Consider the following 17,180-nt stretch of genomic DNA (forward strand, 5'->3'; position numbering starts at 1 on the left):
GCAAAACTCCTTTACTATTTTATGTGTCTCATTTCCTAATCTAATTCCCTCAGCATCACCTGACTTAATTCGACTACATTCCGTTATTCTTGTTTTGCTTTTGTTGATGTTCATTTTATACCCTACTTTTAGGACACTGTCCATTCCGTTCAACTGCTCTTCCATGTCCTTTGCTGTCGCTGACAGAATTACAATGTCATTGGCAAACCTCAAAGTTTTTGTTTCTTCTCCATGGACTTTATACCTACTCCGAACTTTTCTTTTGTTTCCTTTATTGCTTGCTCAATATACAGATTGAATAACATCGGGGATAGGCTACAACCCTGTCTCACTCCCTTCCCAACCACTGCTTCCCTTTCATACCCCTCGACTCTAATAACTGCCATCTGGTTTCTGTACAAATTGCAAATAGCCTTTCGCTCCCTGTATTTTACCCCTACCACCTTTAGAATTTGAAAGAGAGTATTCCAAGCTTTCTCTAGGTCTACAAATGCTAGAAACATAGGTTTGCCTTTCCTTAATCTTTCTTCTAAGATAAGTCGTAGAGTCAGTATTGTCTCACAAGTTCCAACATTTCTACGGAATCCAAACTGATCTTCTCCGAGGTTGGCTTCTATCAGTTTTTCCATTCGTTTGTAAAGAATTCGCGTTAGTATTTTGCAGCTGTGACTTATTAAAACGGATAGTTCGGTAATTTTCACATCTGTCAACACCTGATTTCTTTGGGATTGTAATTATTGTATTCTTCTTGAAGTCTGAGGGTATTTCGCCTGTCTCATAGATCTTGCTCACCAGATGGTAGAGTTTTGTCAGGACTGGCTCTCCCAAGACTGTCAGTAGTTCTAATGGAATGTTGTCTACTCTCGGGGCCTTGTTTCGACTCAGGTTCTTCAGAGCTCTGTCAAACTCTTCACGCAGTATCATATCTCCCATTTCATCTTCATTTAAGTCCTCTTCCATTTCCATAATATTGTCCTCAAGTACATCGCCCTTGTGTAGACCCTCTATATACTCCTTCCAACTTTCTGCTTTCCCTTCTTTGCTTAGAACTGGGTTTCCATCAAAGCTCCTGATATTTATGCAAGTGGTTCTCCTTTCTCCAAAGGTCTCTTTAATTTTCCTGTAGGCAGTATCTATCTGACCTCTAGTGAGATAGGCCTCTACATCCTTAGATTTGTCCTCTAGCCATCCCTGCTTAGCCATTTTGCACTTCCTGTCGATCTCATTTTTGAGACGTTTGTATTCCTTCTTGCCTGCTTCATTTACTGCATTTTAATATTTTCTCCTTTCATCAATTAAATTCAATATTTCTTCTGTTACCCAAGGGTTTCTACTAGCCCTCATTTTTTACCTATTTGATCCTCTACTGCCTTCACTATTTCATCCCTCAAAGCTACCCATTCTTCGTCTACTGTATTTCTTTCCCCCATTCCTGGCAATTGTTCCCTTATACTCTCCCTGAAACTCTGTACAACCTCTGCTTCTTTCAGTTTATCCAGGTCCCGTCTCCTTAAATTACTACCTTTTTGCAGTCACTTCAGTTTTAATCTACAGGTCATAACCAATAGATTGTGGTCAGAGTACACATCTGCCCCTGGAAATGTCATACAATTTGAAACCTGGTTCCTAAATCTCTGTCTTACCATTATATAATCTATCTGATACCTTTTAGTATCTCCAGGATTCTTCCATGTATGCAACCTTCTTTAATGATTCTTGAACCAAGTGTTAGCTATGATTAAGTTATGCTCTGTGCAAAATTCTACCAGGCGACTTCCTCTTTCATTTCTCTCCCCCAGTCCATATTGACCTACTATGTTTCCTTCTCTCCCTTTTCCTACTCTCGCATTCCAGTCACCCATGACTATTAAATTTTCGTCTCCGTTCACTACCTGAATAATTTCTTTTATCTCATCATACGTTTCATCAATTTCTTCGTCATGTGCAGAGCTAGTTGGCATATAAACTTGTACTACTGTAGTAGGCGTGGGCTTTGTGTCTATCTTGGCCACAATAATGCGTTCAATATGCTGTTTGTAGTAGCTTACCTGTACTCCTGCATTACCCTTATTTGATTTTGTATTTATAACCCTGTATTCCCCTGACCAAAAGTCTTGTTCCTCCTGCCACCGAACTTGACTGATTCCCACTATATCTAACTTTAACCTATCCATTTCCCTTTTTAAATTTTCGAATCTACCTGCCCGATTAAGGGATCTGACATTCCACGCTCCGATCCGTAGAACGCCAGTTTTCTTTCTCCTGATAATGACATCCTCTTGAGTAGTCCCCACCCGGAGATCCGAATGGGGGACTATTTTACCTCTGGAATATTTTACCCAAGAGGACGCCATTATCATTTACTCATACAGTAAAGCTGCATGCCCTCGGGAAAAATTATGGCTGTAGTTTCCCCTTGCTTTCAGCCGTTCGCAGTACCAGAACAGCAAGGCCATTTTGGTTAGTGTTACAAGGCCAGATCAGTCAATCATCCAGACTGTTGCCCCTGAAACTACTGAAAAGGCTGCTGCCCCTCTTCAGGAACCACACGTTTGTCTGGCCTCTCAACAGATACCCCTCCGTTGTGGTTGCACCTACGGTACGGCTATCTGTATCGTCGAGGCACGCAAGCGTCTCCACCAACGGCAAGGTCCATGGTCCATGGGGGAGGGGTAATGCACGTAATGAAATTCATATCTGCATTATAGAAATTTGAATATTATAAGCAAAAGATTCTGAGGTATTGTCATAATGTAATGTTTGGCATAAAGCATTTAAATACGTTCAGCACCACATTTGCTAATAGTTATTAACTAGCAGCAATAGCTATCGGACAACAAACAAAAACTATATTGAATCACTCTGCTGATAGCGGTATTTAGTCTCATACAAAAAGACAATGGAAAAAACCGGAAAAAGGTAATCACAAGTGCATGCTACCGATTGTATCAAATTTCTTATGCAAGATGGAAAGCAGACTAAACAATTCAGAAAGAAAAGCTGCAAGAGTGCACTACAACACTTGAAAATGGGACTAGCCAGAAAGAAATTGGGTTAGTTGAGTGAATCTAATTCTTTGAACTGACAGATACAAACAGCAAATTGGTAGTGATCATTTCTACTCATTTAAGGCCAGGAAAAGTAGCTACATAAGCACACAATACTAGGAAAATTATTTATGTTTTTGTTTATTCTGCAGTTGCTTCTACATTTGATGAGATGTGGTTTGTCTAGCGCAACTAAATAAAAGGCTGTTTGTATTGTGCTGTAAGTGTTTTGCCTCCTGTTATTTGCAAAGCTTGATACAAGGGAGGTAATGCTGTTGTGCTTTAGACAGGCCAGGGTAGGGAGCAGATGTGAGATGTTGCATTTAGGGAATTTTCTTTGTTCTTGCAGCTGTCATATGTATCCTTTGCTATTTTAAACAACTGATCAGTTTGTAGACAACTGCTAAAAATAATTCAGATAATTGTTACTGCCTCTTTCATTACCTCCTCATCTGGATGAATTAATTCCTCTTCATACAATTACCAACATTTAGGCAGACAAATCTACACTTACAGCTTAATCTGCTGAGATCTCTCATTCACCTGTGATATGATTAACTGTATTGGCATTCATACTGGTGGAAATTTAATATGAAACTAACAGTGAGAGTCTTGTTATTGAAACGTACACTTAATCAGTCACAAATTTCATCAAAGAATAGTTTCTTTAACAAGCAAAAAGCGCCACCTCGACTAAGATACAAGAAAGTGTTATTGAGTATTAATAGCTTCTGGGTGTTCTACTGAGTTTTTCTTTCCATTTTATGCACAATATTTTGATGATGAAACATAAAATGGAAACAACTCAGCAGAACACCCAGAGGCACCCTGAGAGATCATATTCCTGAATACTGAAGTGAAATGAAAGAGCATTCTTGTAGTAGAACTGTGCCAGACAACTTTACTTTCATTCTATCATCCTGATGCTACTAATAAAAAATGTTACCTTCTTCAGTCTTGACAGTAACCTTTGTGTAGTTTCTTGATGCAGTGGACCTACTAGGCAGTGCCACTGTGACTACTCCAACTCACTATGAAATTATGTATCCACTTTTAACAAACTCTTGTGTATTCTGCTTCTTTCATAAAACATACAATTGTGGGTATAGAGATCACAATGCTATCACCATCATGTAGTTAGGCTCTCATTCATATATGTTATGATGGAACAGTAGTAGACGACAGATTGTCCCTTCTTCTGTTTCTGGATGTGGTTATTGTTGCCAGTGCCCCTTGAGCTCCAAGGCACTGCCAAGCTGTGACTTCACAGAATAAGCGGATCACCACAGTGATGGAGGCATGCAATTGCTGCTACGCCTTGTTGATGTTTAGAGTTTTTATATCTACATTAGGAATCTGCAAATCACTGTGAAGTGCATGGCAGAGAGTATGTCCCATTTTGCCAGTTATTAGGACATCTTCCCATTCCATTCACATATGGAGTGCAGGAAGAACGATTGTTTAAATGCCTCTGTGCATGCTGTTATTAATCCAATCTTGTCCTCATGACCCATATGCGAGTGATACATAGGGGTTTGTGGTTTATTCCTAGGGTCATCATTTAAACACAGTTCTTGAAACTTTGTAAGTTGGCTTTCATGGAATGGTTTATGTCTATCTTCAAAAATCTGCAAGTTCAGTTTCTACGGCATCTCTGTGACAGTCTCCCCCAGGCCAAACAAGCCTGTAACAATTTGTGCTGATCTTTCTCTTTACATGTTCAATATCCTCTGTTAGTCCTCTTTGGTACTGGTCCCACACACTGGAGCAATATTCTAGGATGGGTCACACAAGAGATTTGTAAGCAATCTCCTTTGTAGACTGATTACACTTCCTCAGTATTCTACCAGTAAACCGAAGTCTACCAGCTGCTTTACCTGTGATGGAGCCTTTGTGTTCATTTCATTTCATATTCCTGCAGAGTGTTACACCCAGATATTTATATGAGTTGGCCAATTCCAGCAGTGACTCATTTTATTACTTTCATAGGATACTATGTTTCTATTTTGTTCTTTGAAGTGGAGAAATTTACATTTCTGAACATTTCAGGTAAGTTGCCAGTGTTTGCACCACTTTGAAATCTTATCAATATCTGACTGAATATTTATGCACCTTCTTTCAGACAGTACTTCATTTTAGATAATTGCATCATCTGCAAAAAGTCTGAGGTTACTATTAATATTGTCTGCATTGTAGACGCTTGTGACCTGTGCTTTCTTCCAAGACCTGGGATGGGGGTTTTTGTTCAAGGGATCTACAATAGATTGTAGTTAGAAGAAGGACTAACTCAACTGCAAATTCAGTATAGAATCTGATAGAGATTCCATTGGGCCCTGGAGATTTGTTTGATTTTAACTGTTTCAGCCATTTCCAGGGTGGCTACTTACTTGGAAAAAAATTCCCTAAGAATTCCAGGTGTGAGGAGGAATATGGCATCAAGAAGCTCCTGATAAATTAATAATTAATGGTGAGCAGCAGCAGGGGGGGGGGGGGGGGCGGTCAGCATACCCTGCAGGGAGGAGGGGGGGACACCATACCCCTTCCCCTCCCACCATTGCAGAGTATGAGGGAAATGAAGGAGCAGCACTGAGGTTGTTGAGGCAATGTGGCAGTCAGTCAGCATCAGGCATTGTGTGTGGGAAGTTTGCCTGACCAGCCACACTGTGATTGGCCATGAAGGGGAGGGGGAGTGGCTGGGCCATTTCTCACAGGTGTGAATCTCTTCTGACCAACCATGTCATGGCTGGGGTAGGAACTAGGCATGGCTGAACCATTAGTGATAGGCGATGAGGCACAGATATGTGTGACCAGATGTGCCATGGTGGGCACTTTCTAGACATGAGTGGGCCTTTTCTCAATGTTGCAGTGTGTGTCATACAAATACTGAACAGTATCAGTTGTTGATGTGGGGAATGTCCAATGTCCACATGAAACTCTGGTGGTGTGACCAAAAAGAGGGGGTGATGGGGTGTTGGTGGTGAGGATGTTGGGATATGGAGACCACATGTACCAAAGGGACTCTGATCTGATCAATGTGGCAGCGTATATTGGGAAGGCAGTACTGTTGATGTGAGTCGCTAATTTATTAACTTTAATAGGTGTAGCCTGTGCAATGACTGGCCTTGATGGTCTGGAGGCCAAGAGGAGGCAGGAATGCTGGGTACTGATCCATTTTGAGTGTAGTTGAAACTGGTGTAGGTGGAGATGCAGTTGTAGAGTCCGGCATTTTTGTATTGAACTCATCTCAGGAAGAGCAGTTATAGTTGTCAGTGACAGTAGGAGGTGAAATGTGCAACTGTGGTCATACGGTGCCATGTCGTGTTTGATTCCTCCAATGTGTACCGAATGTGGCATTGTGGTAGGTGTGCAGTAATAGAATGTGGAACCAGGCAAACATAGTCAGTGGAGTCAGTAATGTAGTATGAAGATCAGCAGCAGATGGTGATTGAGCTATGTTCTGGTGAATCACGGTAGAAGAGATGGCGACAGTGTACTGTCCAGTCATAGGGGCATGCCCGAAGATGCCAGTGCAGAGAAGCCACTTGGTGAGGAGAAACTTGGTATACTGTCATGAGTGTTTTGTTGCATGTCCAGGATCGGTGACCATGCAGATTCTCGGTGGAATGGGGAATGGGCATGGCAGTATATCAGGTAGGCATGACCAGTTGGTGGTTCTGGGGTCATGCATGGACAGCCACACCCATTGTTATGATGCCTGTGTGCTGATCATGAGCTGCTCACGTGCTGTGGTGAGATGGTGAGAGCAGTGGATGTCGTTATTATGTTGTGGGAGTAATGGGGTCCCCATATGAAGTGTGTCTGATAATGCACGGCAGTCATTATAGTGATGGTGAATCACGAAGAACTCATCTTATGAGGAGTCACACTGTTTAAGTGTGTTAACAGCTATACGATTGTCTTCCTGCTGTTTGTCTTGAATGAGCAATGTAACATATAGGAGCACAGGTGCCAAGGCAAAAGGTCCTGAAATGCAGCAGCCCATGTCGAAGTACAGGAGCGCATTGTGGTGTACAGACAAGGAGAGTTGGAATTGGTATAAAAGGTCCAATGCTAGGTCCATTTTTGTGATGTCCTTATGAGAGAGTGGTGTACAGACAAGGAGAGTTGGAATTGGTGTAAAAGGTCCAATGCTAGGTGCATTTTTGTGATGTCCTTATGAGAGAGTGTCCATATGAGGCAGCGAGATGATGACACTTGCAAAGTCTGGGTCACGGTTCCATGAACTGTGATTGATGGACCTACAGCATCGTGCTATTGCAGTGCTATAGGTTTGTCCATTGTCGATGAACCATCAAGCAGTAGTGAGTTGATATCAGAGCTGAAGTCTGCCAGAAAATGATTTGTTGGAAGTGGGACGGGGTTAAGGTGGAAGCCTCACAGAACAGTTGTCAGAATCCGAGTCGGTGAGGAGATGATATTCATGCATGCAATCGAAGATGTGATATCCAGTAGCACTCATTGTTAGTGGGGTGAGAAAAGATTCACTGCTGTGTGGCATATAGAGCCGACCAGGACACTCTTACTGATTGGATGAACTTGTTGTGAACAATATCAAGTTGTCACAAGATGGGGCGGGGGCAGGAGGGGGGGGGGGGGGGGCAGTTGTGAAGCATGTCAGGGAACTGCTCCCGTATGGATATGGCAGGGGTGTGGTGGCATGGCATGAACTGCTGGCCAAAGCAATTCGCTGAGGTGCAATGCAGTTGATCACATAGAACTGCTGTGTGGGCACGTTGTGGTTGGTAATGTTCTGTACAGGTGAGAATGCAGCATATGTGGTGGCCTTGTGTGCAGGTCTGGGCATGATGAGGATGGGAATGGTCTGTGCAGATGTAGGCGCGGTGTACTCGGTGGCATTCTGCACAGGCCTGCGTGTGACGCAGTTGGGGATGGTTTACGCAGGTGCAAGAGCAGCATGCTCAGTGGAATCCTACACAAGCCCGGGCATGACACAAATGCTGATGTTCCGTGCAGGTGCGAGCACAGAGCGGTTCGCAGGGAGGTGAGCTTTTGTTGTTGCACAAAGATTGTCGATCAAGCCAGGAGCAGTGAAATCAGAGTTGGAAGTGATTGGGCAAAGATGGTCCGTCTCAGCTACTGCGTGGAAGGAAGCAAGCAAGCCGAGGCTGATTCTGCTGCACATGATGGCCAGCATTGTCTTCAACAGTGGGAATATATTGTTGGGGGATTGTTCTTGATGTGAATATTCAAAATAGCTCCATAGAATGCCTACCATCATAGTCCAATTCGTGCAGGTATTATCCTAAGAAAACCTTATCATTGTAACAGTGAGAATGCTGTAGACCAGATGCGGGCAAATAGCAGCCTGGAGGCTGCATGTGGCCCGCGAATGGTTTTTGTATGGCCTGCCAAGACAATCATAATTTTTATGTAACAATTTACACCTTCTCTGAATTTCAAAGTTAACTAATGCCTGCAATTATTTTAAATGATGTTGCCCTCTGCTAGCCTCTGCTTCCACAGAGTGGCCCTCCCCGAGCCAAAACTATTGCTCACCACTGCTGTAGACAATAATACTACCAACTTCTGAGATCAGCTCATGCTGTGCATGTCATGGTCAGATGATCATGAGTAGTTCAACTGATATGAAATAGTGATGCATGTAATGTGGCAAAACCCATATCAGCTGGTCAGCCGTCATCAATTCTGCAGTTATATTGCGGTTTATATTGAGCAATATAACCCAGACCTTCCATTATCCCACTTCAGTGAGGAATCTACATATGGAAGAAACATTTGACACATTGTATTTACCTAAAATCAGAATATGTCGAAAAATAATTGTATTTATGATCTAAGAATCACAATCATTCACTACCATGCAGAGAACTTTTCATCTTGTCCACATAGTATAACATTCCGGTCTCCCAATACTATTGTCTCCATTTTTTTCCATGTTGTTGTTGTTGTTGTTGTGGTCTTCAGTCCTGAGACTGCTTTGATGCAGCCCTCCATGCTACTCTATCCTGTGCAAGCTTCTTCATTTTCGAGTACTTACTGCATCCTACATCCTTCTGAATCTCCTTAGTGTATTCATCTCTTGGTCTCCCTCTACAATTTTTACCCTCCAATGCTAAATTTGTGATCCCTCGATGCCTCAGAACATGTCCTACCAACTGGTCCCTTCTTCTTGTCAAGTTATGCCACAAACTCCTCTTCTCCCCTATTATATTCAATACCTCCTCATTAGTTATGTGATCTTCCCATCTAATCTTCAGCATTCTTCTGTAGCACCACATTTCAAAAGCTTCTATTCTCTTCTTGTCTAAACTATTTATCATCCATGTTTCACTTCCATACATGGCTACACTCCATACAAATACTTTCAGAAACGACTTCCTGACACTTAAACCTATACTCGATGTTAACAAATTTCTCTTCTCTAGAAACGCTTTCCTTGCCATTGCCAGTCTACATTTTATATCCTCTCTACTTTGACCATCATCAGTTATTTTGCTCCCCAAATAGCAAAACTCCTTTACTATTTTATGTGTCTCATTTCCTAATTTAATTCCCTCAGCATCACCTGACTGAATTCGTCTACATTCCATTATCCTCATTTTGCTTTTGTTGATGTTCATCTTATATCCTCCTTTCAAGACACTGTCCATACTGTTCAGCTGCTCTTGCAAGTTCTTTGCTGTCTCTGACAGAATTACAATCTCATCGGCGAACCTCAAAATTTTAATTTCTTCTTCATGGACTTTAATACCTACTCCAAATTTTTGTTTTGTTTCCTTTACTGCTTGCTCAATATACAGATTGAATAGCATCGAGGAGAGGCTACAACCCTGTCTCACTCCCTTCCCAACCACTGCTTACCTTTCATGCCCCTCGACTCTTATAACTGCCATCTGGTTTCTGTACAAGTTGTAAATAGCCTTTCGCTCCCTGTATTTTATCCCTGCCACCCTCAGAATTTGAAAGAGAGTATTCCAGTCATCATTGTCAAAAGCTTTCTCTAAGTCTACAAATGCTAGAAACGTAGGTTTGCCTTTCCTTAATCTAGCTTCTAAGGTAAGTCGTAGGGTCAATAATGCCTCACGTGTTCCTATATTTCTACGGAATGCAAATTGATCTTCCCCGAGGTCAGCTTCTACTAGTTTTTCCATTCATCTGTAAAGAATTCGTGTTAGTATTTTGCAGCCGTGACTTATTAAACTGATAGTTCGGTAATTTTCACATCTGTCAACACCTGATTTCTTTGGGATTGGAATTATTATATTTTTCTTGAAGTCAGAGGGTATTTCGCCTGTCTCATACATTTTGCTCACCAGATGGTAGAGTTTTGTCAGGACTGGCTCTCCGAAGGCCGTCAGTAGTTCTAATGGAATGTTGTCTATTCCCGGGGCCTTGTTTCGACTCAGGCCTTTCAGTGCTCTGTCGAACTCTTCACGCAGTATCGTATCTCCCATTTCATCTTCATCTACAACCTCTTCAAGTTCCATAATATTGTCCTCAAGTACATCGCCCCTATATAGACCCTCTATATACTCCTTCCACCTTTCTGCTTTCCCTTCTTTGCTTAGAACTGGGTTTCCATCTGAGCTCTTGATAGTCATACAAGTGGTTCTCCTTTCTCCAAAGGTCTCTTTAATTTTCCTGTAGGCAGTATCTATCTTACCCCTAGTGAGATAAGCCTCTACATCCTTAGATTTGTCCTCTAGCCATCCCTGCTTAGCCATTTTGCACTTCCTGTCGATATCATTTTTGAGATGTTTGTATTCCTTTTTGCCTGCTTCATTTACTGCATTTTTATATTTTCTCCTTTCATCAATTAAATTCAATATTTCTTCTGTTACCCAAGGATTTCTACTAGCCCTTGTCTTTTTACCTACTTGATCTTCTGCTGCCTTCACTACTTCATCCCTCAGAGCTACCCATTCTTCTTCTACTGTATTTCTTTCCTCCATTCGTGACAATTGTTCCCTTATTCTCTCCCTGAAACTCTGTACAACCTCTGGTTCTTTCAGTTTATCCAGGTCCCGTCTCCTTAAATTACTACCTTTTTGCAGTTACTTCAGTTTTAATCTACAGGTCATAACCAATAAATTGTGGTCAGAGTACACATCTGTCCCTGGAAGTGTCTTACAATTTAAAACCTGGTTCCTAAATCTCTGGCTTACCATTATACACTCCTGGAAATGGAAAAAAGAACACATTGACACCGGTGTGTCAGACCCACCATACTTGCCCCGGACACTGCGAGAGGTCTGTACAAGCAATGATCACACGCACGGCACAGCGGACACACCAGCAACCGCGGTGTTGGCCGTCGAATGGCGCTAGCTGCGCAGCATTTGTGCACCGCCGCCGTCAGTGTCAGCCAGTTTGCCGTGGCATACGGAGCTCCATCGCAGTCTTTAACACTGGTAGCATGCCCCGACAGCGTGGATGTGAACCGTATATGCAGTTGACGGACTTTGAGCGAGAGTGTATAGTGGGCATGCGGGAGGCCGGGTGGACGTACCGCCGAATTGCTCAACACATGGGGCGTGAGATCTCCACAGTACATCGATGTTGTCGCCAGTGGTCGGCAGAAGGTGCACGTGCCCGTCGACCTGGGACCGGACCGCAGCGACGCACGGATGCACGCCAAGACCGTAGGATCCTACGCAGTGCCGTAGGGGACCGCACCGCCACTTCCCAGCAAATTAGGGACACTGTTGCTCCTGGGGTATCGGCGAGGACCATTCGCAACCGTCTCCATGAAGCTGGGCTACGGTCCCGCACACCGTTAGGCCGTCTTCCGCTCACGCCCCAACATCGTGCAGCCCGCCTCCAGTGGTGTCGCGACAGGCGTGAATGGAGGGACGGATGGAGACGTGTCGTCTTCAGCGATGAGAGTCGCTTCTGCCTTGGTGCCAATGATGGTCGTATGCGTGTTTGGCGCCGTGCAGGTGAGCGCCACAATCAGGACTGCATACGATCGAGGCACACAGGGCCAACACCCGGCATCATGGTGTGGGGAGCGATCTCCTACACTGGCCGTACACCACTGGTGATCGCCGAGGGGACACTGAATAGTGCACGGTACATCCAAACCGTCATCGAACCCATCGTTCTACCATTCCTAGACCGGCAAGGGAACTTGCTGTTCCAACAGGACAATGCACGTCCGCATGTATCCCGTGCCACCCAACTTGCTCTAGAAGGTGTAAGTCAACTACCCTGGCCAGCAAGATCTCCGGATCTGTCCCCCATTGAGCATGTTTGGGACTGGATGAAGCGTCGTCTCACGCGGTCTGCACGTCCAGCACGAACGCTGGTCCAACTGAGGCGCCAGGTGGAAATGGCATGGCAAGCCGCTCCACAGGACTACATCCAGCATCTCTACGATCGTCTTCATGGGAGAATAGCAGCCTGCATTGCTGTGAAAGGTGGATATATACTGTACTAGTGCCGACATTGTGCATGCTCTGTTGCCTGTGTCTATGTGCCTGTGGTTCTGTCAGTGTGATCATGTGATGTATCTGACCCCAGGAATGTGTCAATAAAGTTTCCCCTTCCTGGGACAATGAATTCTAGGTGTTCTTATTTCAATTTCCAGGAGTGTATAATCTATCTGATACCTTCTAGTATCTCCAGGATTCTTCCATGTGTACAAACATCTTTTATGATTCTCGAACCAAGTGTTAGCTATGATTAAGATATGCTCTGTGCAAAATTTCATTTCTTACCCCTGATCCATATTCACCTACTATGTTTCCTTCTCTCCCTTTTCCTACTCTCGAATTCCAGTCCCCCATGACTATTAAATTTTTGTCTCCCTTCACTACCTGAATAATTTCTTTTATCTCATCATACATTTCATCAATTTCTTCATCATCTGCAGAGCTAGTTGGCATGTAAACTTGTACTACTGTAGTAGGCGTGGGCTTCGTGTCTATCTTGGCCACAATAATGTGTTCACTATGCTGTTTACCGAGCGAGGTGGCGCAGTGGTTAGCACACTGGACTCGCATTCGGGAGGACGGCGGTTCAATCCCGTCTCCGGCCATCCTGATTTAGGTTTTCCGTGATTTCCCTAAATCACTTCAGGCAAATGCCGGGATGGTTCCTTTGAAAGGGCACGGCCGATTTCCTTCCCCATCCTTCCCTTACCCGAGCTTGCGCTCCGTCTCTAATGACCTCGTTGTCGACAGGACGTTAAACACTAATCTCCTCCTCCTCCACTATGCTGTTTGTAGTAGCTTACCCGCACTCCTATTTTTTTTATTCATTATTAAACCTACTCCTGCATTATCCCCATTTGATTTTGTATTTATAACCATATATTCACCTGACCAAAAGTCTTGTTCCTCCTGCCACTGAGCTTCACTAATTCCCACTATATCTAATGTTAACCTATCCATTTCTCTTTTTAAATTTTCAAACCTACCTGCCCGATTAAGGTATCTGACATTCCACACTCCGATCTGTGGAACACCAGTTTTCTTTCTCCCGATAACGACGTCCTCTTGAGTAGTCCCCACCCGCAGATCTGAATGGGGGACTATTTTACCTCCGGAATATTTTATCCAAGAGGATGCCATCATCATTCAACCATACAGTAAAGCTGCATGCCCTTGGTAAATATTATTAAGCTGCATTTTTTATTTTTGTTTGGAGGAACCTTTTTATTGTATTGTTTGTGTTAGTTGTTTATTTTAGAGTGTTTTCTCAAAATGTGGAATCTGCAGTGTTTCGATACTGTGTTTTTGAATGTGATGAGACTGATAAAATGATGGTTTACGAATTTAATAAAGACTTTTAAATTAAATTTGTCTATTTTCTGCTCTTACTGTGGCTGCTCAAACACTTGTTTGAATTTGTACTTGATGTTACTGTATTGTAGAGGCTTATAAACTTCAAGAAGATCTAAAATCTGAACACTATACATTCTAAAGTCTCTTAGTGTGTGTTCACATAAATAAAACCTGAAACAAACAAAGTTAGTGTGTAATGATTATTATACATCTCTTCCCTTCTTCCATAGGTGATTGCAGTTATGGGAAACGAACCTACATTGATCAAGCAAAAGATATACTTCTGTGTGCAGAGAAACATGCCCTTTATTTCAAAACACCTAAGGTAGGTGTAGTGTCATGTAGTGTGTGTGTGTGTGTGTGTGTGTGTGTGTGTGTGTGTGTGTGTGTAGGGTGGGGGAAGGTGGCATACTTCTACTGTTATGTCCATCTATGTGTTCAGTATAATGCTGCCAAAACGTAGTTCAAGGAGAATTTAGATATTAGTGTATGATAGCTCACCTGTTGTTGAAGTGACTGAAAAATAAGAAAATAAAAAGACTTAGTAAAAAGAACTGGAAAATACGAGTGTCGGATGGGCTGTGTTATGGTAACTGTAACTCATTCAAATGGATCAAAATGATTACAGATTATCATCTAGCCATCTGATTCTGTATAGTCTCCAGCAATGTCTCCAACATTAGGTGATAATATGTTGGACACAAAACATCCCTTAGATCATGACCTAATGCCCATGTAACAAAAATCAACAAGCATGTGTTTTCCAGTTCATGTTATTATCAGTGCGAACACCTAAAAATGTAGAACAGGGATGTTGAACCTTTTATCTTATCTGGGCCAACTGGACAAAAATGAATATTTTGGGCAACATATAATATACTTAAAGAAAAAAAATTGAGATGTACTGATGAGAGATAAGCATCACGTAGCGGGATTTTCATATTGAAAATATTCAATTTATCATAACTTCACATACATAGAATTTTTTGGAAAGTTTCTTTTTTGCCAGTCTTGGGGTAGATGCTTACTACTTGGACCACTTTGATACTTGCTATAGGTTGCAAGCAGGCTGCAGGTTGGGTACCCCTGATGTAGAATGCTGTGTTTTGTTTATTGATTTACACTCGTACATTATGTCCATTGGTATGGTCAGACTTGATTCTAATACTTGCATTGTCAGCAGAGAGAACTGGCTTTTTAAATTTATGGTGTTAGGTCATATATAAAAACAAGAACAAGAGTGATCCCAATACCAGTCCCTGTGGTACTCCTGTAGTGATTATTATCCATTCTAAAGATGATGTTTTGTTTGTGTGCACTCCCTGATGATGGAGCTTTCACTTTGATATGTGTTTCAGAAATGAAGCCTAAAAAACTGAAATACAGACTGTCAACCAGACAACTGGCTTTTATTCATAAAATATATGCTTCTCATTGTCTCTGGATGCAACATGAAACTATTATGGATTTACAAAAAAGAAAAAAAAGTTGTATTGTGTTATGAAAAGCTGATGTCTGTCATTTCAATGTCATAATCAAATATTTGTTCTGAGTTGAATATCTGGACAACTGTTGTTTTTGATTCCCTGTCCATATCTTATTGTTTCTTGTAATGTTGACGAATTATAAGTGTTTAATTAGTTAGCCTGTTGATCCCTTCTGTAGTTATTTAGAATGTGACGTAAATATTTGTACTGTTATAATTACAAGAGAGACCAAAGATGAAAAGAATGAACCACAGCAAGATGTCAGTTGTCTCTCCCCCCTCACCCCCCAACAAGTTTTCAGCTCAGGATGTTAATTCGTAAACTGCAAGTTCCATGTGGTTCACAGCATCTCTGATGCTTAATACTTGTCAGTACATTCATCAACAAATTGACTTGCTGCTTGTCGGTACTGATAACTTGAAACTGAACTTCCTCCAGTCATTAATTCATGAATATAGTGGTGCCTCACGTCAATATGTTTAGTTCAAGTGTGATGCACCCTGTTTTGACTCAGTGCAATGACACCCCTATTATCACAGAGCACATGATTTTTCACTGTGTTTAGTACCAATGTAACACTAAATAAAATACACTGCCAGAAAAAAAGTACACCTTTTAGAGGTTTCCAATTCACTCAAGATTTAATTGTTGCAACAGTCCATAAGAAGTACATGAAATGATTAAAATTACAGATCAGTAGCAAAGGCAGTTCTGAGGTACCAGGTGTCGACCCATACTGAAACACCCTTATTTGTATGTGATGTAGCCTCCACGGCTGGCAATGCAGACGATGACTCTGGCATCAGGCACTGACTCTGGCATCCAGATAATTGTATGGATGGTGAATACTGTCCTGGGATACGTAATTCAATGCCTACTTGACATGTTCATTTAGTTCTGTAAGTGTTGTTGATTGATGTGTGGCACAAGTCATTTCTTGTCCCAGCATGTCACACACATGCTTGATAGATTGTGCTGGTCAGGGAAGTCGCTGCATATCTTGAAGAAATGTCAAGTTTTATGGACAGTGTTTGGTAGAGCATTATCCTGTTGGAACAATACATCGCCTTCCTGTTACAAGAATGGCAAAAGAACTGGTCTAATAACATTCTGCAGGTAGCAAGTGCTGGTTAACACCCCCTCCAGAAACACCAAAGGTAAACAAGAGTTCCAGCTTATCACACCACAGGCCACAAGGTGTGAGGTGAGGCCAGTGTGTCCTGAATGAATGCATTCCCGAGACAACACTCACCTGGTCTACACCATATGTGCAAACGACTATCACTTGTATGTAGGCAGAGTCTGTTTTCACCACTGAAGACTGTGCCTTGCCATTCCATCTTCCAAGTGATCCTCTGATGGCACCAGTCAAGTCATGTACGTCGATGCCGCAGCATGAGTGGAAGACTGGCTAGAAGTGTGCATGCGCGTAGTCCCACTGCTAATAACCAGTTTGCCACAGCTTGTGTGACATGTCTTGGCTCACAAGTGCTCTTATCTGTGCTGTGGTAACTGTGTGATCTGCCATTGCTGCCCTTACAATACAACAGTCCTGGCAGACATCTGTGCTGCATGGAGGTGTGAAAATGTTCTTGTGACCACTGACACCAGCATAATTGCACAACTGATGCAGCAATTTTGCAAAAGGACCACCTGCCATGTGGGCAGCCACAATTTGACCTTGTTCACACCCGTTGTAGGAAGCATGAATGCAGCTCTGTGGCATGGTTTCCTGCTTGCTTCACATGTTTGCACCACAGTGAGCCTTCTGGCTGTGAGCATTCCCTGTTAAAAGGTAGAAACAGATGGTACTCTGGTAGCTATGCCACTGTGCTATCTGTTGGCACTTGATGTTG

At 42.6% G+C, this 17,180-nt stretch overlaps 1 protein-coding gene across 6 annotated transcripts in view; it reads left to right on the plus strand.

Moving 5' to 3' along the window:
* LOC124616740 (UPF0415 protein C7orf25 homolog) overlaps nt 1-17,180 on the plus strand; it is a 185,255-nt gene that overhangs the window by 98,376 nt on the left and 69,699 nt on the right. For all 6 annotated transcript variants that reach the window (XM_047145103.1, XM_047145105.1, XM_047145106.1 and 3 more), the window contains one exon: nt 14,068-14,162. In XM_047145103.1, the coding sequence (XP_047001059.1) occupies nt 14,068-14,162 (95 nt within the window). The remainder of the gene's footprint in view (nt 1-14,067; nt 14,163-17,180) is intronic.

Source organism: Schistocerca americana, chromosome 5 (genome assembly GCF_021461395.2).
Source record: "Schistocerca americana isolate TAMUIC-IGC-003095 chromosome 5, iqSchAmer2.1, whole genome shotgun sequence".
NCBI lineage: Eukaryota > Metazoa > Arthropoda > Insecta > Orthoptera > Acrididae > Schistocerca > Schistocerca americana.